General features: G+C 38.2%; 2 protein-coding genes across 3 annotated transcripts; one reads left to right on the forward strand and one right to left on the reverse strand.

Annotated features, from left to right (window-relative positions):
* Window positions 1-6683: 6683 nt before the first annotated feature.
* Window positions 6684-8175, reverse strand: rh50 (Rh50-like protein). Its single transcript, XM_038696511.1, has one exon. It carries the CDS (start codon window positions 8145-8147, stop codon window positions 6705-6707), a length of 1443 nt encoding a protein of 480 aa, XP_038552439.1. The 5' UTR covers window positions 8148-8175; the 3' UTR covers window positions 6684-6704.
* Window positions 8176-10392: 2217 nt separating this feature from the next.
* arfgap1 (ADP-ribosylation factor GTPase activating protein 1) lies at window positions 10393-23609 on the forward strand. Of its 2 annotated transcripts, XM_038696515.1 has the most exons (14): window positions 10393-10611; window positions 11609-11695; window positions 12421-12491; window positions 13178-13287; window positions 13628-13799; window positions 14580-14680; window positions 14777-14863; window positions 14961-15075; window positions 15159-15215; window positions 15346-15378; window positions 17082-17138; window positions 18540-18599; window positions 19094-19149; window positions 19718-23609. In XM_038696515.1, the coding sequence occupies exons 3-14, from the start codon at window positions 12432-12434 to the stop codon at window positions 20055-20057; spliced, it is 1248 nt and encodes a 415-aa protein (XP_038552443.1). In that variant the 5' UTR covers window positions 10393-10611; window positions 11609-11695; window positions 12421-12431; the 3' UTR covers window positions 20058-23609. The 2 variants fall into 2 exon arrangements, with proteins under 2 accessions (XP_038552443.1, XP_038552442.1); XM_038696514.1 differs by lacking the exon at window positions 11609-11695.
* The last annotated feature ends 943 nt before the right edge of the window (window positions 23610-24552 follow it).

The following is a 24552-nucleotide window of genomic DNA, read 5'->3' on the forward strand; positions in this document are numbered from 1 at the left end:
TATGAGCAAAATGATACATAAAAAAGACCATAGTAGGAAGATAAATTGGCTTTAAAAAATTTTTATTAACTTGATTATTCAATTAAAATGTAAAACCAAAAATTTAGTCTGCCTTGCGAGTTCTCATGTGGCACTGAATGCACTGTATAACGGACAGGAGTCACAAGTCACTTTCATTTATTGAAAGTCAAGTGTACAATAATGAAACAACTTGGCCACAGAGAGTGATTTGCACTCGGGGCATTTTGGGCCAATTTTGACAGCACTAATGGGCAGTGATTATCTCAGGGTTTCCTGCATTTAATCCAATCCCTACGCTTCCTTTTGACGATGAGTGTATTTCTATCGGGGCCAGGGCTCAGCCTGGCCTAATTTAACCCCTACTTAATTACTTTCTTTCAGGCTGCATAGGCTGCAGCCTTATCAGCTGTTTGTTAGGTTTATTGCTGTGAGCCCATGGTAATAACTGAAGGTAACACATATTGTATTAACATTTTTATCAACTCCTTTCTTCCCTCACCTGGACTGTGATGTTTGGACAGTAAGAGCACAATATTCAGGAAGATTATAGTAAGCCGGGCCGCACGGTGGTACAGTCGATAGCACTGTGACCTCACAGCAAAAAGGTCCCGGGTTCAAACCCTGGTTTTATTGGCCTTTCTGTGTGGAGTTTGCATGTGTCTGCGTGGGTTCTCTCCGGGTGCTCCGGCTTCCTCCCACCGTCCAAAGACATGCAGACTAGGTTGATTGGTGACCCTAAATTGTCCTTAAGTGTGAGTGAGACTGGTTGTTTGTCTATGTGCGGCCCTGCGATGGATTGTCGACCTGCCCAGGGTCCCGATGTCAGCTGGGATTGACGATGGATGGATTATAGTAAGAAAATCAGAACTCTGAAACAGTAAAAGTGACAAAAAGAGGATTTTGAAAAGTACATGTCCCCGAAATTACGCCCTTGATTATTTGAGGTGCAATGCATCAGATAATACTCAATGCGATCTGTTTGTCTTGTGCATTTTCCCAGAAAGATGGCAGTTTGCCGCATTTCTTACACCCCATTGACTAATACTACAGGAATATAATAATTTAATCCAACCAGACCCTCTGATGGGTCCATTTTTTAAACACACAACTTTAAACTCTAATTAAATTCCCAAGATTTTCAAAGACACCAAACACATCTTGTCAAGCTGAATTTGAACATGTATGTGAAATGTATGTGAAACGTTGCATAATACCTCTCAAAATTTTATTTCTGAGGTTTTGTTGTGGCAAAACAAATAGCGTATTGATTGAATATTTTACTTTATTCAAGCAAAATATGGGTTCAGTGAGATGTTAGTCTACTACAGTACGTTGGATTGAAACAAGGCGTTGCAAAAGTTTTTTTAAGAAGGAAGTGCATCCAACATATTTTGCTGAGCATGAATTCTTGCAACGATGACTTACTAAACTGTGCAATCAAGCAGTTCACACATGTGTGAGTGTTTCAGTAAAACCACATCTTCTGCTGCACACGACTGCAGATCCACACAAGAAAGTGGCAGTGTAAATGTTTTGTTTAAGGGCACCACAGCTGTGCTCGTTTCCATGATTTGTTTTTTATTTGTTTTATTGCCTTGTTTTCCCCAACAGGGATTGTGTGTGCTGAGTAGAAGCATACATTTGGATTTTTGTCTAAAATGTTGGATAGAAATGTTCAGTGCTAAAGTACAGAGCCTGGCATTGACTGGGCCTCTTGTCTTTTGTAATACTTCCAGTTGGACAAACCTAACTCCCTGTTTCACTTCAAATGACACAACAAGTGTAGGAAGCTGCAGTGGTCACTGTGGCTCAGATTTCATAGACACAAATCAGACCCTGCAGCTCTCTTCAATTCTGTGCCCAAATTGCCTGCCCTGATAATGAACATTGGCTCGTTCATGGATTGTGTTAGAAAATAGCAGCAGGTTGACCAAAAACAGGTTTACATTTTTCCAACTAAATTCATGTGTGTATCATTCACTTGTTTTTTCCTTATTTTAATATTTAATGCTGTATTGGTGTCTTTTATGCGTTATTATTATGCCTCAACTGCCTTTTTGTGAAATTACCTCAATAACTAAACCCACCACCAGTGCCATTTTCTAAAGTAAACTTTGTTTGATTCATTCATTGGGTCACTGTGTGGGTGGAAAGCATTTTCTATTTATATTTAATGTGAGTAGTAGCTTTCACCTCTCATACAATTAGCAACTTGTGTGTTGATGTGTGTGAGAAATGGAAGTTTAGAGCCTCCAGACACTAAAAATAGATATCTAGTCATTCACAAATAAACAGTCTGGGAAGTACCTTTAATTATTTTAGACAATCCATAATAAATATAATAATTTTTCTCTGTTTCTCCAGGGATTATGGATCGTAATCTATACATGCTATTTGGTTTTATCAGCGTGGTGCTGATCATCTCACTGTCTTGGAATATATTTTGCTGCGTATCAAAATTTTGCTCAGGTAATTACATTATTTTCTTTAAAAAATACAGCCTAAACAAATGAATTTCATGCATGTGATGGTGAATGTATTATGTTTTTATACTGCAACAGGAAAAGGAATATGTCAATCAAGGATAAGACGAAGGTATGTGGCCCTGATATCCACTATCCAAAGGAAAAGACAAAATTATGTTCTCTGTAATGGTAGAAGTCATTGTTACACTGACAATTTTAAAAACCACATATTTACTCTGTTCAATTTAAGACGGAGTTCAAGGCAGATGGAAGATAATCCTATTTATGGAAACATAAGCTTCATGGAGACAAGTAAGTGTGTTGTACGTGTGTCTCTCTCTGTGCCTTATCTGTGTCTGTTTACAGTGTGATGTTGTTTTTCACAGGCATGACTTTGTTTACCGAAGCTGATGCTCCACACTCGTCTCTCAGCTCTTCATCTTTGAGAATCAATCAACAGAGAGTAAATTGTGTCTCACAGGTAGAGTCGTTAAACTCCTTTACAGAGACTGAGGTCTTACCTTTAGGGCCACCATCATTCTCCACATCTGCTATCACTCCACACACCATTGACATTCACAGCAGCACTTTGTTATAAAGAATAAAGGAAAATCAGGAGTAGCATAAAAAAGGTAAAAATTAGTTCAGACAGCTTTGCTAAAATGTCTCCCATAAACCTGTTCTGTACATGTGCAGATGTTCCATTACTGTTTTGTGTTTCTCCTTCCAGTTGAAAACTCAGGACTGCTATGCCAACCTGACCCTTAAGGCTCCCAGGCTGCACTCTGGCCGCAGCTCTCCACAGATACATTACTCAGATGTAGTTCAGTTAGAGGAGCTGCCACTGGAGTCAGAGAAGGAAGATGAAAGCAACATAGACGCCCTCTCTACGAAGTCTGATCTATACGCTTCTGTGCAAACTCAGCGTACCAAAACCATCGACACTGCAGACAGCGAAGAGGGTTACGCCAACCATCTCTGAGAGAAGCATGATTGTTGATGCTGCCACAAATGGCCTTTGTGCAACTTTACTTGCCACCACAGGATGACACCGCTTGTTGTTTGACAACACTTCTCGTGATGTAGTGCATGTCACACTTTTCATGCAAACTAACTGAATTGTAATAGTTTTACGTGAGAATGTTCAATGCATTTCTGTGGACGTGCCTTGTTTTTATGTTGCTGATGTTTCTGTAAGAGCAAAGCATTTGATTGTTAATTCCCTGCATATTTACTCTATACTAAATCACACTAGGATTAATTAATTGTGTGATCTTTACTGAAATGATACCCATGCATTATTAAAGATCCCCTTCAGGCATGTTTTAAGACATACAATACTCTGCTTTGACTAATTATTTGTTTCTGATATGGTTTTTCCACCTAAAAGTTTAATTTTAAGTTTCCGATTTCAGGTTTTCTCATCACACTTGGCTTCCGAAATAGTTGTGACAAAACGATGCTTGTAGTGAACACATACATGTGTCAAATGTGTATACTTTTACTGCATCTCACTCAGACAGTATTCACTAAGGCTATTGTGCTATATAAAGAGAACTGACTTGACATGACTGTGAAGAGTTTCTACTGCAAAATCTAATCCAACATCAGCGCTGTCACTATTTTCAGTTAATGCAACAAGAGTGAAAAAACAATAAGCACAGACAAAAAAAAACTTAAATGTAAAACAATCAGAAGTAAGAATAAAGACTGATGGACATTTTGATATATTTTGATAGCCATAAAACCTAAAGACACTGTGTTTTTAGCCATGCTAGCAGCACAGGCATTCCACTACTTTGGTTCAGTCTGAAATATCTCAAAATCAGTTAGATGGATTGCCAATATATATTCATCTAATGCCAGCAGCCCAAAGTTTTTTGTAATTATACAGTGAAAAATGTCAACATCTACGTGAAGTATTGCCACAAAATTTGGTACAGACAATTCTTATCCCACTCAGGATGAATTGTAATAACTTTGGTGACACCCAAACATTTAGCATTTTTGAGTTTAACCCTTTAAGGTATATTCAAGGGGTCAGTCCTCTAAGTTTGGATCTAGGTCAGAAACCCCCAGAGGGGCCCAAAAGAAATCTGAGGGGTCACCACATGATTAAAGGTTTTAAGAAAGAAAACAATGCAATTATTTTACACACAGTTATGTTAATTTTAGCTTTAGTTTAGCTTTGATCTCTGTGTCGTTATATCTACACTAAGGCTATAAGCTGTGATGAGGGTTGACAAGTAGACATTAGACATTATTAGTAGACATACTTTATTTTAATGAAGTAATAGCAATATGCTTTCATCAAAGTGCTTTGCAAACGGTTTTCTACAACTTTATATTGTCAGAATATGGGAAACTGTATCCTGCAAGTTTTTGCCTAAGTAGGCTACATCCTCACAGAATAGTATGTGTAGCACCTCCACAAAGTATAGTTGTGTGCTAAAAAGAAAAGTGAGGTTACGTGAGGTCATGAGAGGTAATTAAATTGGCACAATCTTTGTGGGCAACCACACAAAGTGTCAGAGGTTATGTTGGTCCATCCTTTGTTCACTTATCAGACAGTCCGCTGCAGTCGATAAGTAGCCATCCAATGTCAAAGATGTCATAGCCACGGTGATGTGATATTCTTGATTCTTTTATATGTGCAATATCTTCTTCAAAATGTGATGTGTTTGCTGTTTTGGTACCCCAAATCATTTTTTGTAATTTGTAAATATGACACAATTTTCAGAGGAGGATCAAATCAGCAACAAGTATGTATCAGCACTCTGTGAGTTGTAAATTTTATATAGAAAGCAATTTACATGGAAACTTGAAAGAACTTTGTTTTTCCTTTTCCTTTCCATGATTAGATAAGGCACTTTATTGACCCCATAAATTGATAAAATACATTGTGGTGATAGATAAAATCTCTTTAACCTTATTTAACAATCTTGGCTGCACAAACCCACACCTGTTATCATCTTTTTTTTAAAGGAATCAATAAAAATAAAAGAGCTAAATTGGCCCAATAATCTATAGATAAACAAAGTAGCAAGCATTGATAGTGTAAATCAATATACTCTCTAACTGAGGATTCATATAAGAGTTTGCTTAATCTTGATCTTCAAATAAGTTGCCAGGAGACTTGGCATAAAGCAGGCTTTTATAGGTTAGTGAGATAATAATATCTCAGATGCTTAATGTTTTACCCTCTTTAGCTAGCATGAGAAGGAGATACTGTACTATTACGGCTGGGTGTCAATAGCTTTTGAACCAAAAAGTAACAAGTAAACACTGTCAAATACTGTCATGTCTTTTGTCAGATTCTTGGTCTTGTTGGCTTGTTAATTGATCAGAAGTTGGCTGATTAAAGTAAATCACAATTCGCACTGTGTATCACGTTGGCCACCACCAGGTGAGGTCTACAACCTCTGATAAAAATGTCTACTGACAACTTTGGTAAAACAGAACAAGCTGTTGTGGCATGTGGGAAAACAGTTAAAAGTGCATGAAAGTTGCGAGAAAGAAACCTATAAAAGAAAACATATGATTGACTCTATCATGTATCCAAATGTATAGTTTCAAATAGCTTATACATTCTTACACTTAAGATAATGTCTAACCACAACGATAGTGCTTAGAAGAAGTATTTTTTTGTAAACTGTGGCACAAAGAAAGAATCCCAGAAGCCAGGTTAGATGATGAGTTAGTTCCCAGTGCAAAGTGAGTTAAACTTAACCAAGGCAACGAGTAGACATCATAGAAGATGTGATTCAGACATCATAGAAGTTGGTGTGGTTATGGCGCAGTGGATAAGATGCATGCCTTTGGTGTGGGAGTCTTTGCAGTCTAGCCCTCTGATCAAATACCCAGAACTACATATAGTATATGGATATATCGCAAAAACAATTCATTGAGGACAGGGAGCTCTGAGTTACTGTTTATTATAAATGTGAGGTAAAATGGAAAAATTAAATGAAGCTATTGATTTTATTAAATCAGTCTGTGAAAGCATGGCTTGTATGTGTGTGCTACAACACGTTATAAATAAAAAAAAGGTACATCAGTATATTTTTTAAGACTTTATTTCAAGTTATATATATAATTCAGTACATCACATTATGCATTATATCATCTCTATCACCCCTAGTATTTCACACTTTTACTTTGAAATTGTTGTAATGACAGAAATGGAGTGACTCATAATGACTGCCTCTGAGTGACAGCTCAGACTTTGATGTTCATAGACCTCATTTGTCCTTTTTCATCACAGCTTATGGGGATCTTGAGCCCTTCACTGTCAAAGCCAGAGGGCATGTTAAAGAAAAGCTCATCATCAAAGCACTCCCCGTCAGATGGTGATGCCATGAAGGGCAGCTTCATGACCAAACCAGTGAGCAGCCCACCAACTGTAGATGCTGCAATGGTGGAGATGACAGCTACCAGCTGGTAGACAGCTTGTTCCTGCGCAGTGCGACCCAAGCCTGGCTTCAGACCAGGAATCAACCTCTGCAGTTCCAGGAGCTTGGGATCTCCCTCCCGTGGAGCGCGATGGGAAAAGGTCTGGTACATGCTGGGTCCGTAGATTTCCTCAGTGGCTAGGAGGATGGCACAGATCCCTGCTATGGATGATATAAGGCCAGTGAGCCCGTGCAGGTTGTGAATACCACACTGGTCTTGGATCCTCATGTGTCTGGCCAAAAAGGGGGTCAGGTACTTGTATCCAAAAAAACAGGCAGTACAGCCCATGACGCCTAGGACGTATGCAGCTACAGGGGAAATCATCATGTCCACAGAAGCCCCAACAGTCACACCCCCTGCCAGAGTCACATTCTGAATATCAGCCATTGTGAGTTTGCCTCTCTTACTGAAAACTGCAGAGAGTGCGAAGGCCGTGATGGTGGATGAGCTTAGACCTATAAAAGTGTGGAGTATTGCTCTGTGTTGATCGTCACCCTTAAAGGTCAGAGCAGAGTTAAACGAAGGCCAGAACACCCAGAGGAACAAGGTTCCCATTACAGAGAGGATGTCAGAATGATAACTAGTGATCTCTTTAGCATGCCCCTTATTCAGGCTTGGGCGGTACAGCACAAATGTCACCCCTAGACCAAAGTAGCAGGCAAACAGGTGAATAAGAATAGAGCCACCTGCATCATTGATCCTAACATATTTCAATACAGCCCACTCTGTCACAGCAAAGACAGGGACCTCCAGCAAAGCCATGACCAGGAGCTGAACAGGACTGGTCTTCCCAATCACGGCTCCGAAAGAGATGAGCACCACAGCGCAGGCAAACTCTGCATTAAGCAAGTTGATCACCCCCAGGTGAATTTTACCGTCATAGTAAAACTGGAAGAAACCTTGCATCAGAATCGCCCACTGAATTGTGAATGTCGCTGTAAGAAAGTTGAAGACCATCCCACTGAAGCCGTAGAATCGGAAGAAGGCCAGCAGGCAGCCGAAGCCTATGAAGATCATCACCTGCACATCTGCAAAGAAGGGATAATCCTGATACAGGGAGTTCTCCATCGGGTTGGTCTCATTGTTTTGCAGCTTAGCGTTGGCATTGTCGTCATAAGTAACAAACACTGCATAAAGAACTATAATGACAACCTCCAACACCAGCACGAGCACCGGCAGGCGCACCCTCAAACTTGTAGACACATTCATGATGATGCACAAATCACAGCTGCTACCCAGCTCCAGCAACACCCCCCACCTTTATACCAATATTTGATCAGATAAGAGCAGCTGATGGCATTGGGTAAGGAGCATAACATGACACTGTTATGGAGACTGTACTTTAATCCTTCAGATTACTCAAAATTACCTTCTTTCTTCCCCTCCTGTTTCTCATCACACTCCTCTCTAAAGTCAAATCTCTGAGTATACTTCCAGAACATTATTTAGGGTAAAAAAAGATTTATAAACATTCTGTACAACAAAGGCTTGTCTTAATTTGACACAACAAAAGCTAAATAAAGGCTGCATTGTGACAGTCAATGCTGTGCCATGCTGCACTTATTGAATTTCAATTGAATTCACATTTAGTTTGATATTTCTCATTTTATACTTTTGTTACATAAATTTAATTTGCAATGCCTGTGACAATTATCATTGGTGTGTGTTCTATCGCTCAAAAGATTACAATACACCATGACAGTGTGCACCATGAATGTAATATTCTTGCTTTGGGAGTGACAAAAGTTTTAAAATTAAAACTAGCAAATGACATTTGTTGAAATCCTATGGAGGTTTTTGAAGGACTTTATTATTTGTAACCCACAAAAGACAATCCACAAATGTGTACCATGATCCAAAAATATTTCACTATCCACAAACATGTATTTTTACATTTTTCATATTCACAAAAATAGGGAACGATTTGTACATGTGAAACGTTTTTTTTTTTTGGAAAAGAACCAACACAAGACTGACTCTACTGGGGGACCTCTCAGCCTTTGCAGTCAGCACAAGGGGCAATATTCCCCTTATCGGACTAGCTCTATTGCAGCTAATAAATGTTTAGCCATTTGCTGGAAAGGTGAAGTATCTTTGTGGCTACAAGAGCTTTTATCATACTTGCTTCAGAAAATATTATATTAAATCTTCCAAACAAGCTGAGGAGGCTTTGAAACATTTTTACAAAACAGAACTTAATTGTTATGTCATGGTCAGACATGAAGCTGCACTACTGTCCTCTGCTGGCGATCTTGGGTACTGCCTGGGGCTGTTTGTAGTTTGCTGGCACTTATGGGTGCTTGGGGCTTTTGTTAGGTTGTTCAAACCACCCAGTACTTAAACAACAAAAAGACTGAATGCCAGGCAACTTTATGCAAGAGAATAATACTGTATACTGCATGCTTTGTCCTTTTAGTATGTCTATATCTTGCACAAAGTTTAATCTCTCTCTTACTTTGGCCTATTATGGACGGGTGGGGGAGAGGGGAGCTGATGTTTTGACACTGTTTGTACTGATTGTATTTTACCTTTTTTGTGGGGAAAAAGTAAAATCTCAATAAATAAATTTTATTTAAAAAAAATAATTCTTTAATCATTTCACCTGAAAGTATGTCCTTAAATGCAGTTTTCCTGAGTGGACTTTATAGAATACGGAGCTTCTCTGCTTTCTGTCACATTATGGTTTGCTGTCTCTAGGATAATGATAATTTTGCATCAATCATACCAACTGTCTTAGCCTACTTCTGAGTCCAGCATGGTGGACCACAGTTTATCTTTATTGGATGGTGTTTGACAGAAAACATGTGGAAGGACATGCAGCAGTTGTTGGTCATGAGAAAGCGGGCATTGTGGTATATTCTTACTGTAAACTGCTGGTTGTCAAGATGCTCCATTTTTGTTGTTTTCAAGATTAATTGGATAACTACAAAAAATAAACCTAAAACTTCCATTTATGTTTGTTCTATGTATTGATGAATATAATCTCAGTATAAGATAAGCTTACGATAGGCTATGTAATTGCGCTGAAGAGGCAAGGCAAGTTTATTCGTCTAAGAGCTTTCAGAGCAAAATCATTGACAAAAATCACATGACCAGTACCAGCGCCCTGAAACAGAAGCAGCTAAAATGGAAACCTACATTAGCCTTCATTAATTGTATTATTTACTGTGCTTTAAATAATGTTAGAAAATTACTTTTAAAACAATCACAGAAGACCTTTTGACATGTCACAGCATTTAGAGCACAGTATATAATGTAATTATGATGGCTGGATTCGATTGGGCAGCTTCTGTTTCAGAGTGCTGGTATTGGTCATGTGATTTTCTTAGAATTGATTTTGTGGTAGATTTCCGTAGCAGGGGATACACTCGATACACTCCGAGGCAGTGGAGGCAACAGAGATACAATCGTGGAGAGAGAAGACGAAGAAGAAAAAACAACACAGACTCCCATGATGCACTGCACTGCCAACGTATGCAAACAGGAACATGGCTACCGGTGTTTAACATCAGAAGTCCAACGTTAAAAGACACTTCTGTCGGCTTGACACAGTCTGTGACAACATAATACTCGCTGTGCCTCCGCCACAGAAGAAAAGCCTTCGTAGAGTTGATCGGCGGAGCCAGCAGAGCCTCTGAAAACAGCGTCTCCGTTGTTCATCAATCACAGAGAGGTAATGGGTTAGCCACCACAGCTAACGTTAGCATTGACAGCTAGTCACCGAATCGATTCACTGAAATGTAAACATGATGGTGTGATGTCCATCCGGAAATAAGCTTTAAATGATAAACTGAAGCAAGGCATCGCAAAGCCATCATAATGTTTTTGACGTGTGTTATTAAATATACGCGGAACCCGGTGTTTGACATCTGTAGTGTTTGATACGAGTCGAGGAGCGTTGACACGATTGCAGTTAAGGTTAGTGATTTGATTTCCTTAAGGGACATAAGTCAGCAAACCCTCATAGACATGTTGCATAACTAATAATTATGTATTTAAGGCTATTTGCATGTAGAGCCTTGCTTCGAGCGAATCTTGACCAAATAAAATGATAGATTTAGTTTAACCTGCAGCCAAGCCCTCGAGTGCAAATGAAAACTGGCTGTGTTTTCTGAGAGAATATCCCTCCATTAAAGTCAGTCAGTTTGCTTCCAGGAATCCCAGAAATTGCCAAAGCATGGTTGAGGCGAGAAACGTTTTGTCCCATATCTTTTTTTTTTTTTTTTTAAGGAAGCTTATGCTGGTTTTTGTTTCGGATTCACCTGAATGACTCTCTGAGAAAACAGTACACCTGTCTGATAAGCTCACTGTTCAAATATGAAAATCCACCCTAATACAGAAGTTACTGTATATTGTACCGTTTCAGTTATCTTCACATTTAATATATTTCGGTTGTTACTGTTATTCAAACAAAAAAAAAAGAAACAATTTTTTTTTGTCACCTTGGGCTCTGCAAAACTGTGATGGGAATTGTTCACTATTTTCTCACATTTGATAGACTAAACAGTTGATCAGTTAAAACACACTGGACAGTCTAAAGGATAAGGCTGCCATTTTTCTATATTTTTGTTCATTGTCATCCAATTACATCAAAAGACCAAAACCAACAGTGGGTTCTTTTAATAGTTTTGTTTAATGTCTAAACTATATATTTTTTGTTTCTGTTTTAGGAGTCCCTTCATAAAACAGCTCGGCACTCTTTCAGCTATCATTATTTAAACAGGACTAAATAGTGTATTTATTTTTCAACAGCTCTGGTGAGTATTTACGGTAGCAGGGCAGTGCACCTAGGATTGGCCCTAAAATAAATAAATAATGTTGCCCATGTCACCCAGTGATCACTGAAGTTTTTTAATAGTTTTGGAATAACAGTTATCTATTATATTAGAAATCTATGGCAGAGATGAATTTGATGTATCAGGCTTTTTAATGGGATAATTTCATTTAGTTTACATTTTACTTGTTATTGGACCGAATAAAACATTTTTTTTTTTTATTTATCTGCAGTAACTAGTTTTCTAGTGAATATGTTTCTGACTTCCTGTATCATTCTGGGAAGGTTTTACTGCAGCTTTTTGTCTCTACATGGCTGTAGCCTGCTGCTTTCATCCACTTTCCACAGTTCATCTCACATACGCCTGCTGTCAGTGGAGCATGGCCAGGTTTGTTTTAGATGTCATGAAAACAGTTTCTCTCACCGCCATCCAGCTTTTGGGGGGGCTGGTTCAAGTTCTCAAATTAAAACTGACCCCTATTATATAACAGAAAATAATGCGTCTCTTCCATTTTAGGGTGGATTTTCTCTTGAAGAGAGTGAAATAGTACTCTGGTATTGATTTGATGTAATTCAAAAATAGGCTATTCCTTTCAAGATGTAGCCTGGTAATAAAAAGTTGGTTTCAGATGTGTTAATCTGTGTCGTAATATAATCGTCTGCTTGATAACTAAATGTACTAATTTAGATTGTACAATTCTCTTTCAGTGTGGGTCAATATGGCGAGTCCAAGGACCAGAAGAGTTCTGAAGGAAGTGAGAACCCAGGACGAGAATAATGTAAGTCTTATTCATGTGGCTTACCTTCACTTCTTAATCAAAATAGTGTCACCTCACTGCAGCCTTATCATTCACACAGAAGGTAGCAGCATTTTGGGAGGCTTGCAATGTAGCACCATCCCACCATCCCACAATCACAAAAGTGCTCTCATCCTTGTTCAAATAAATGGTGGGAGTAATTTTGGGTGGCAGTTTCACTGCCAGTGGACATCTTGTTGGCTTGCATGTCGGGCAATAACAGTAGGATAGATGTCTCCTAACATAAAAATAAATGTATCTTATAAATACGTGTATTATTTTTCTGCATAATTTAATGAACATACTTAAAGGCAGTAACTCAACGTTTAAACATTAATCAAGTTATACGTTCACAGTACAAATTTTATTTTATTTTAATAGTTTACAAATCAGTGCATTTGTCTTTTGACAAGTTAGGGAAAAAAATTTAATTTCACATCTTTACTACAAATAACTTGAACAAAATGATCCTGTACGATATTAAAATACAAAGGTTTTAATTAACTTTTTGAAACATTTCTTCTTTATGCAAAATTAACCTTAGGTCTTGGATAATTTCCCTTACTACATCCTCGATGTGCTAAAGTCTAGAAATCTTTCTCTGTAGTTTTTACTGAACCGATGTGTAAATTCATCAGTTGTCCACTGTGTCTCGTTCTTTTTCTCAGCTATGTTTTGAGTGTGGGGCTTTCAACCCTCAGTGGGTTAGTGTGACTTATGGGATCTGGATTTGTCTGGAGTGCTCTGGCAAGCACAGGGGCCTGGGAGTACATCTCAGGTATGAAGACTGTATCATGGTGCTGATGATTTTGGAGATGTTCATATCGCATAGACAGTATGCCGTCTATTAATCTCACACACAGACTTTAGAGGACGGCACTGACGGTTGCATGTTCATTGATGTTTGCAGGTTTTTATATTTTGAAGAAACTATGAAATTAAATTCTATAAAGCATACACTGAGCTTTTAGATGAATGTACTCATACTTCAGCACACAGACATCAAAAGTATCCTTTGTCCTAGGTGTATAATTTATTGGAGTTTGGTAAATATGCTGAAAAGTCTGGAATATTATAGCCTGATAATGATTAATTCATCTCTTCCGCCCTGTCTGCAGTTTTGTGCGCTCTGTCACCATGGACAAGTGGAAAGATATTGAGCTTGAGAAGATGAAAGCTGGAGGAAATGGAAAATTCCGCCTGTTTCTTGAAGTCCAAGATGATTATGATCCCACCTGGACTTTACAAGAGAAATACAACAGCAAAGCTGCTGCACTCTTTAGAGACAAGGTGAGGTGTGCAGACCTACACTTTCATACAGACTCAACATTTAGGACTAAATTTCATCATCTCATTAAGGGGGTTAACGCATTTTATTGGTTTGTTGGTAGAAATCCATGTCTATAGTCACTCTCCACCGGTAAAAGCCTATTAACAGTGAAGTCTCCTCTGCCACAGACGGGCAAATAGACTGAGCTGCTCCGCTGAGCAAGCGGAGCTGTGAGTTGAAAGGAAGGCAGCAGATATTGCTGAATTTGCAAAAACATCACAATCTTTTTATCTATTTTTATTATCAACACACCTGGCCAGTTTCTCAGTTACACCACTGAAAAAACACTGAAAAGTCACAGCATACAAGGTTTCACTCAATGGAGGCGAAAGTGATGGCTTTTAAATCAATCGCTCTTCCCTAACCCACTCATTGTGCTTCAGAGTAAATCACAGTACACAGCTGTCTTCTCTGTCTTTATGCAGTACTTCAACTCTGCATCGAGACTTAGGGAATTATTACTTTAAAAAGTAACAGTGGCTGTTAAATTATATTTCACACTGTGATGGTTACATTTTGCAGTTAATCCGCGGTTCACATGCGTGCCAAACTGTGCGAGAGATCCATACAGATCAACTACGTTCTATTACACCACTAATTATGTGTGTATGCTAAATAAATAAATATCTTTAAATTGAATCTTGAAAGTTTGTGATGAGCCTTCTGTGAGATTTCTAACTTGTGAAGGTGTCTTGTGATCATCAGATTCATTCACGCTCATTTGACACTGTATGTGACAGGTCGCAACTTTAGCCGAGGGGAAGGAGTGGTCCATTGAGACATCCCCGGCCAGGAACTGGACATCTCCTCAACCCAAGGCCAGCCTTTCATCCTCTCACCGGTAAAAGTGAAGGACAGTTTTAACACACTCAAGCCACGTGTAATGCCGCATAAAGGACAGGTGTTAAAACAGTGAATTCATGTTTGTGTTTCATAGCTCTGGAGGACCTGGACAAAACTCAGCAAAATCTAACGACAAAGCGTTTGAGGACTGGTTGAGTGATGATGTTAACTCATATCAGAGGTAAGGGCCTCACACTCTTCAAATACCTTTTCTTATGTACTCTTCTGTTGTTTCCCATAAAGAAGTGTTTTTTAAATGATGCTTTGTGCTTCTTCAGTGGCGGGGGTTACAGCGGGAATCAAGAGAATCGTTATGTTGGCTTTGGCAACACAGTGACCCCAGAGAAGAAAGAGGAAGACTTCATCAACAATGCCATGTCTTCTATTTATTCAGTAGGCCACGATATACATATTTTGGCTGAGTTGTACTTTATGTTGCATTTTTCTTTCCCAGTGACCAGTTTTTCTTTTGGCAGGGTTGGAGCAGTTTCACTGTTGGAGCTAGCAAGTTTGCGTCTATTGCTAAAGATAATGTAAGTGTATTTACGCAATAAAGGATGTGTTGCATTTGTGAAACGTTTGAATTCAGGGTCAAATTTATGAGTAAAAATAACAACCCTTATAAATGATAAATGTTATTAAGTCATTATTTCCTTCATTCAGACAACTAAACTGGCTAACCAAGCAACATTAAAGGTAAGACTAATCTAATTATGGGTAACTCGTTACCAGTACTGCTCATAAAGACTTTTTGTTTTCCACTGCCTTTCCTTTTCTGTCTATTGTACTGAGTAGTGCCCTCTTATATAAGGAAATTGGTATTCATAAAATGTATGCCGTTTTGCTTGGTACATCTCTTAACATATAATGTAAACTTTAAAGCTGTAATAACTGTGTTACTACTTAAATATCTCTTTGCCTTCTCCGGATGTAGTTAAAGGGCTATAAAGCGCCCCCAGAACCGGTAAAGCAGATAATGGGTGCATGCCACTGTTTCCACATCATGTTTTTATATATATTATCTTTATTTTTGTCATCTTGTCCATCTTCCCGTGTTTCTTTTCTTTCTTTCTTTTTGCAGTAAAACATTTTGTAAAATGGTGAATGTCATCTTCTCGTGCTTCTGCTTGGATATGCTAACACAAGGCATTGTGGCCGTCTTGGTAGCTGTATTTTGAGTTTATGGATAACCCGTGAAAGACAGTTGGTAACTCTATTGTGGGATGGGGATTGCCTTTTATTTCCTACCCTTAAAATAGACATGTTGTTCCATGAACTGTTTGCTGTCATCCATTGATAATGGGTTATCCATTCATGCATGACATTTTTTGTGTTGACTGCTAACAGTGCTGTAGAGGTGTAATGGTATGTAGAAAAATGTAAATTTCAGCATGCTTCCCATAAGTTTAACTTGATTGAAATCCATGCATAGTAACATTTTGTTTTCTTGGAAGCCCTAAGCGTCCTTCAATTCAAATTTTTTTTTTCTTCTCCGTTTTCCCGTGATAACAGGATAATTTTCTTGTGATCTTGAGATAACAAACTATAGCTGAATACCTGTGTCGGCAGGTGCGTTTCTTTAGGATAATTTCCAAAAAATGTACAGTTTCACTGGTTAGCTCAGTTGGTAGAGCGCAGGACTCGTAATCCAAGGATTGTGTGTTCGACTCATGCTCTCAATAATCTTGTTTTCTTTTGTGTGTTTTTTATTTGCCTCGTCAACAAAGTTGTTATGAAGAGATTCAGGGGAATCCAATCACAAATTTCCCGACGGCTATTTCAAAGGTTCCGAAATAGCCGTCAGAAAATGTATAATGTTAAAAGGATTCCCCTGAATGAGAAGCGGAGGAATTTCTTCTGACTGGGAATAATGGGGAAATTAAAAGTCCAAGAAACGTTTCTGCCGTCCCCTGTGTTAAACTACTGTTTTGTTATCTTGATATCTGGAGAAAATTATCCCTTTATCACAGGAAAATAACATTTGTAATCTCGAGATCTAAAGGTAATTATCCTGTTATCAAGGGAAAACAGAGTAAAAATACAAATTTAATCGATGGCCGTTTAGGGCTTCTGTAGTTTCATGGTATATAAGTGTTGTCTGCTCGACTGTTTCTTCTATAAATAAGGAAACAAGAAAACAATCCTGAGGGAAACACAAATCCTTTATGCAACATGTTACTCTGCAGACCTCAGGAGGCAGATATTGTATTTACTGGACACTGATGATGCAAGTTTGTTGAACCATTACACCCTCTAGTGCTTGTTCAGCATCATGGTGAATGGGAATGATCAGTCACTTTGTGCAACTGCAGAACAAGCAGTTCAGTGTCTTGGTCTACTGTGAATGTTAAACTGTGTTTCATTCACGTGAATTCTCCCCTCCTCTGACTTCCAACTAGGCTGCAGAGTTAGGACAGACATTAAATGAGAATGTTATCAAACCTACCCAAGAAAAGGTAACATTGATGTTTGAAGTTGTTGACTTGGTGGTGGGATAGTGCGCTTTAGAAAAGAAATAAACAGCTTCAGATGTGAATGGGCTATTTTCTATGCTGCTCGTCAGTGCCTGCTTTATCTGCTTTATGCCAGCTTACATTAAACGACAAAAGCTGGGGTTTCAAGGATGCTGTTAGTGACTCAGCCGTGGGATTCGCAGAAGAACACAGCTGTGAACTGTTTATTTGGGAACGGGTGTGAATCAGCGTGAACTTCCAGCTCAAGGCTTAAAAGTACATTTAAACATTTTAAGAGCCAATTTTTAAAACATTTAAAGGTACTAAATTTTTAAATATTGAATGTGCTAAAAACATTGAAGTAGGTTTGGATGTGTGTTCCATAAGCCGCCTTTACTCTTAAACATACAGAGCATGTTACATTGGAATCAGATGTTCCTAATATCATAGCTACATTCACAAACAAGGAAATTGACACTTAATACAAATAAATACAGATTTATTTCCCCAGTCATCTGGCAAGGTAACTGAATTCAAAGTCTCTATTTGGCCAAAACATTAGGCCACCCTTCACTGGTCCACAGTCTGCAAAAGATAAAACGCCACAGTCTTTGTCCTTAGGTTTTCTGACATGGTGAGATTGTGTTGTTGAGTGTCCGTAAACTTGAAATGACACCAGGATCTCTTCCGTTGACAAGTACTCGCTGACTGGCTTTGCAGATTTTGTGTGTTTGAGCTTTCACATCAAATTAAGCTCTGTCTTTGGCAACATGTATGACCTGAATAAAATGTCACCGTCCCTGAGGTCATGGTGAGAGTTTGCGCATAAATGCTTCCACATACATAACTGCTCTAACGCCTACTGTCAAGTGAGGAGATCCTGGACGTGCCTTTCAATAGTGTAGCTATAAGAAGGCGTGCTAATAAATAAAAATACAGGAAGAAAAAATAGCAGTTTACTTTTTAATTAGTGCACAATCTCTTTCACCCTGCTGTGCCCTGGTTTACGCTCTAGATTTGATGGAAATTGGAAAAGGCCAGTGAGTGAGAGAGACTGGGATTAAACAAAATGTTTTTGTCTTCTAATGTACAGCTGGCTTTGGTGATTCAAGGGATCTATAGTATGTGCTTTTGTAACAATCTTCTTCCACTCTTGCAAAATGGTTATAGCTGCATTACTTTGGAGTTATTTTCTCTTGAGAAGAAAAACCTTTTGTCAGGCTCAAACTAAAATGTTTTTGCTTTCTCATGTTGATTATCAGTGCCCACTGCCCACTAACATAACACAAATCGCTTTTCTCACAATCGAAAAAAACAAACTGTTGCTCACTACATGTTTGGCAAACGTATGTAGTTGGAGATGGTTGTTTTTATGAGTTTTTAATTATAATTTGGCTCATCCAGGTGAAAGACGGCAAATTGCTAGATGAAATGACAGTCGGCATCACTGGGCTGGCAAACAAGGTAGGATGGGCAGACCCAGCAAAACCAGTCTCCTGAGCGAGGCACGGCACAGCTCTGATCCAACACTTTCCTAGTCACACCCGGTCCTCTTAGTGCAGATATGCACACATCATAACCCTCGAAGGAGACTGGTTTTGCTCAGATGATGAATGTTTGAACAATACTAATGTAATCTCATCTCTTGTTTTTCTTGCTGCCACTATTCTGGTGGTGAGTACTCAGCAGTCAGTCTGTCTAATGTAAAGTGTTTGAACTGTGTGCAGTTTTATTGCCTCAACGACTGTCGCTAAAATTAAAAATTTAAGCACTGTATTTTCATTTATTGTTTAGCAAACAGATTGTGTAATTTAAGGTCCTTCATTTATTACTTCTGTCAGCTTTAGTTCGTTGTTTGGGTGTTGTCTGATTTAGTAAAATACTGTGTTTTAGTCGTTTGTTTCATACAAAGTCATGATGTTTTAAAACTTGAAGTAACATTGTTCTCTGTTCTTTAGGTTCAGGGAGCTGGTGCAAAATTGACGAATCTCTTTACGGGAAAACCAGAAGATGGGTAATAATAATAATAATAAGAACAACTTTATATAATTTTATCTCCCACATATAGGGTTGAGCAATAAAACAATAATAACTATCACAATAGAGTTTTCTGCAATAACAATGCAACAAATGTTCAATAAATATTTAATTTATTAATTTGAATCGCGACCAAAGTAACATTTTTCTATTAAGATATATCTTAATTGAGGAAAAGGGACTGAAAAAAAGAATGTACTTAAATTTTACTCATACATATTTGTTGAAAAAAGATTTTATCATAATTGTTTTGAATGTTCTACCTCAGATTTGTTAAGTGATCCACTGTTAAAGTGTCATATTCTGACCATAAATTGTTTAAAACCACAATTAACCATGTGGTTTCTTCAACTTCCACTCAAGAGCAAAAATCAGGCTTCAACCTAAAATAATGATTTGACATTTATCGTGATAATTATCAATATCAAATGATTTGAAATTCATTAAGGTGATAACATTTTTGGCCATATTGCCCAGCCCTATCCACATACAAAATGTCCTGTGTGATGTAATGCTATGGAACATGTACTATTCATATTTTGCAGGTCTGCTGGTGAGAGCTACCAGAACATGGATGCCACTGAGGGATATCAGGGCAGTTCTAGCCAGCCCATGGCAAAGGACTTCTGGGAAACCTTTGGCAGCAACAACTCCTTAAAGGCCAAGAAATCTCCCAGCAGCGATAGCTGGACCATCGCAGATAATTCTGCAAAGAAGAGCTCTGACAGTTGGGACAATTGGGGCTCCGAAGCAGCGTCCAACAACAAGCACAGCACAGAGGAGAGCTGGGAGGCCTGGGACAACAACTGGGAGAACGCGGAGGGCAAGACGAAGAAGAGTCCCACAAAACCTGCTGAGGAAGCCTGGGATAATGCAGACTGGTAGTGACCAACCACAACCATACATCTCCTCACCTTTGTCCTGCCTCTGGCCTTTTCCCTTGTGTTTCTCTCTCTCCGTTCATCTCACTGGCACTTTCAGGGAAAGACCTGCATCAGCTTAATTCCTATCAATCCATTCAAAATATATTTATTATAAACCCAAGAAACAATAATGAAGCTCTGGGTACAGCTGAGCTCATAAGATTAATATTCGTAAAATGTACAACTACATTGACTTGTGGTCATTTATTTTTATTGTAAATTAACCTCCATCACAACAAACTAAGATAAATCAGTGTAGAAATGGTCATAACTGCCTGGGCTCCCCAAATAGAATATGATAATGGTTTTCACCACACAAAAAATGATGCATGCAAGAGAAAATCTAACATTGTAAATATAAATCTTTGTAGATACAGTATGATTGACTAAACACTAAAGACATTATTTTCTGTTTAATCAGATTGATTTGTTCTGGACCTTTTGCACAGTTTGTTTTTGTAAAATTGATTTTGACAGAAAAGAGCCCTTTTCCACAGTGTGGCCACAACGTATTATGTTAAATCAAAGGAAATAATAACCACTGTAACAAACTGGCTACCATTAATCAAAAATCCATCTGGATATATAACATTTAAATGAAACAATCTAATGTGTAAAGAGGTATGGCTAAGTGACCTTTTTATAGTATTATTGTTTTTGTTTATTTATATGTTTTTCTTAGAGATGTGTAAACAGTAAAGGGGTTTGAAATCAGAGAGCTGCTGATGCATCATTATGATGCTATCAAGATGAATTCAGTCTGTTCAGAGCAAATTTAGTATATTAAAAATTGTCCCTTTGGGAAAATGGATATGTTGCTTTATGATAATTACATGTATTGTATCACATTGGCCCCGCGACCCTGTACGCCGGATAAGCGGTTGACGATGGATTGATGGTATCACATTGGTAGACGAGCTGAAATGGATGCAATTCTTTTAAGACTGATGAGCTATTGAAACCAGTTTTGATTGGTTGATAAAAAATAAATAAAACTAAATTCTAATAAAATGTCACAATCCCTGCCAATAGTTATTAATCTACTTGGGGAGAGGAGGGGAATTTATTGTAATAATACTTATAAATAAATATAATAACTTAATAATACTGTTTTTTTTTCCTTTTCCTTTTTTCCTTCTACCTTAAAGCTGTCTGATACTATTTGAATTGAAATTAAGTGCCGGCTAACTTTCAAATAAAGTAACCCAGGCTCAGGTTGGACCAGGCATTTGGACAAACTTTCATCCTCTTTAAAATAACATAACAGTAAGTAATGGCTCACATTACAAAAACCACTTGTTGGACTTCAGCAGTTGTTTCGTTCGTAATTTCGCAATATTATTCTCACATCGCAGCATTTGGGAATTTTGTCTAAAGCTCAATAACTGGACACAGATGGGGACTCTAGATGACAATGTCAACTGCATGGTGTTGGCCGGTGAGACTGTAATGTGTGACTTAAACTGAACAACAGGTTATTGTAAATTTAATCTCGTATGAAGCAACTGTGTGTGACCCCTTCTCCACATCTGTGTTACTGCACCTTGCCTGTTATGTATTGTGAGGTTTCGGTGTCGTCACTCTTGTATAAACATCGGAAGTGTGGAGTGACATAAATGAGGCTCATTATACGCCGGATGCTTAGATGGTCATAGCTCTCAAGCACTTGTAATGAATTAATTTAACCCACCTAGTGCATTCTTCAGTCAGATAAAAAGGCAGCTGCACTCCCACTGTCCACCGTAGATACCAATGTATCATGAAAAGCTCACTGTTTTAACAAGAAGTAACGTAATCGGTTTAAAATTGGGTATTTTACAAGCCTGATACTCTTAATCATATAATAATTCAAACTAGCTGTGGAGGTTTTAGAACTAGGCCGATGTGCAACAACTGAGTTCCCTATGTGGCCTTTAATTACTTGTAACATGAGGTGTTGCAACTTTGTCGTACTGTAAAGTTTCTTTTCTTTGTACATGTAATAACCTACAGATGCTCAGCCTTCGTGAATGATGCAAACCACTCAAACTAAACCCCAATTTATATTAAGTTTGAACCAGTTCCAACTCCAGGTTTGGGTTTGATTTGTCTACATTTGTTTAAAAGTTTACAACAAGCAGATAGCAAGTTACAGACATCAGAAGACATTTTAACATGCTTGGTTTGCATCTGATTCTTTGAGCTCAGTGTCTGTGTTCATGAAAAAGCCAGTAGTCAGTTATTCACTGCCCCCTGAGCAGTGTACCAGTGCAATAAAGCTGCTGGATTATGTTTGTTATTAGTGTGTTATAACACCCTGCTGTACCTCCTGTAGGCAGTGCTCATTGGGCCTCATGATTGGTAAAAAATACAATTTTAGTATCAGAGGTTTTAACACGTGAAGAATAAATCCATTTCCTACCTCTAAGAAGTCTTCAGTTTACTGCCAAGTTTTCAGTAGGGAACATGCTCTTTTTTTTTTTTTACCCTAACCTTTCAGCGTTGTTTTGATGTAGATTTTATCACAGCAGGCTTAGTTTGCTGCAGCTCATTTTGTTTTTGCTGAAAGTTTTAAAGCAAAGTAACAAAGACTGGTCTGCAGTCTCTTCTCTGTGACGCTGCAATGGTGTAAAGAGAAACAAAAAAAAGATCACTCCTTGTGTCGCTGAACCTCTGCAGTTAACGTGCTCATGTATGGCCATGTGTTAAAAAACCTTAAACAGCTGTGATTGCTTTCTGTTGATGTCAGTTTGCCTGTGTGTCTGATGCAGTGAGGTGTACATGTCAGTAAACTACCATCAGATGTCAAACGATTTATTGTTACTCTCAGCCTCCTTCCATATATTACTGAAGCTTTATGTCAGATATTTAGTTTTTTTTTTTTTTTTTTTTATTATGGCTTGACATGCAACATATACATTGCCAGGAAATGAATGGAAGACTTTGTGCTGAGATATTTGACAGTTTATAACATGGAAATATTTGAACAGTCACTGGTCTGAAATCTGTAAAAGAATTTATAGTTCTCAAATACCACAACTTTTTCTGTTGGTGAATGTCCTGTCGAGGTTACTGGTACACTTGATTTACGGATAAACTGCAGAATGTGTTACTAACTAAAATGCATCAAATAGGTCTTGGTATAAGGTGATGATTTTTCTTTTATAAACCTGATGAAATCTGAATCTAATTCTAAACTTTAACTTTCTCGAGCAGCAGTTTAGCTTAGTGTCTGTGCCTGTCGAACATTTGAGATGGGGTATGTCCATGTTTGTTGATGAAACTATTGTGTCAGAAATGCTATTTTTGATGTCATGCATGAGATGTAATGTGGAGCTAGAAACATTTGGCTGTTATTTGGTTTTATGAAAGTTGTTTCCTCTGTGAATTTAAGTGCATTTGTCTGCTTTCCCCTTCAAGTTTCACCAGCAGCCATCTCATGAGGTGAGCCATCTTTACATACTCCGTTGAGGCTGTGGATATTTTTCTTGTACACATGGTTTCTGTGCTCAATAAAAACGTATTGTGCCGTGAATGCAGTGGTATTATACTTTCTTCCTATGTGGTGCAGATTCTAGAGTCCTTTGTTGACTTTATGTTGGTCAGACACAACTGTCCTTAAACATGACTGGTTGCTCTGGGTCCAAGAGATATGTTGTTAAATGATGGGCTAGTTTGTTTGGCAAAATGTTACACAAGCGTAACAAAGGTTTACAGATGAACAATGTGGCCAATATCTGCATGCATGTCAGCATGTCAGACTCTTGACTCATGCAACAAAGAATCTTATGTTAATTATGTCATCATGTTAAATACGGGGGCTCTCCAGCCATACAGTGTTTTGAATTGATTTGAAATGCATTGCTGCCTGTAGGAGAGAAAAAGATAAACATTTGATGAAGTCAAAAGTAAAAAATTGCTAGTGAAAGTGGGGAAACAAACTGGTCACTCTAAAATGTTGCCTTTGTTGTCTTTTCACATTTTTGCAAAAAAACAAACATAATTATCGATTATAGCTATTGGCATTCAATGCAGCTGTGCCTATAAGATGTTTCCAAGTCAAATGTTAAGTTTATGATCCATGAAGTATCACAGGTAACCAGGCCAACATCTGAAAAGCATGGGGGTCACTTATTTTTTGGTTTGGCATCTTATTTAGTGATACTCTCAGTTTTAGGTTCTTGGTTAGGGCTTGAATCATACAAACAACTTAGGAAGAAAATTAAATTTGAATTAAATAAGATAAAAAAAAAAGTTGTTGATCACAAGTGTTCTTAAATATGATTCACTGATGCCCACATCCTGTGTACAGTAGGATTCCTAATTAAGCCTCAGTAATACACCCCTGCCTTCACTCAGTTACTGCACCTACATCAGTCAAATACACACACAAATAGCGGTGTCGCATCCTCGCCACAGCAACAAACTGTATTTGAGGAAGATGTCAGTCAGTCTGGTGTGCAGACGGTGACATTTAC

The sequence above is a fragment of the Micropterus salmoides genome, unplaced genomic scaffold (genome assembly GCF_014851395.1).
Source record: "Micropterus salmoides isolate LMB-PRFRI ecotype aquatic unplaced genomic scaffold, ASM1485139v1 Ms_hic_scaffold_4, whole genome shotgun sequence".
NCBI classification, from domain to species: Eukaryota; Metazoa; Chordata; class Actinopteri; order Centrarchiformes; family Centrarchidae; genus Micropterus; species Micropterus salmoides.

Coding starts and splice junctions, on each gene's coding strand:
- rh50 (XM_038696511.1), bottom strand. CDS start 8,147: ATGAATGTGTCTACAAGTTTGAGGGTGCGCCTGCCGGTGCTCGTGCTG.
- arfgap1 (XM_038696515.1), top strand. CDS start 12,432: ATGGCGAGTCCAAGGACCAGAAGAGTTCTGAAGGAAGTGAGAACCCAG. Junction 13,288..13,627: donor GGCCTGGGAGTACATCTCAG/GTATGAAGACTG, acceptor CCCTGTCTGCAG/TTTTGTGCGCTCTGTCACCA. Junction 14,864..14,960: donor GATGTTAACTCATATCAGAG/GTAAGGGCCTCA, acceptor GTGCTTCTTCAG/TGGCGGGGGTTACAGCGGGA.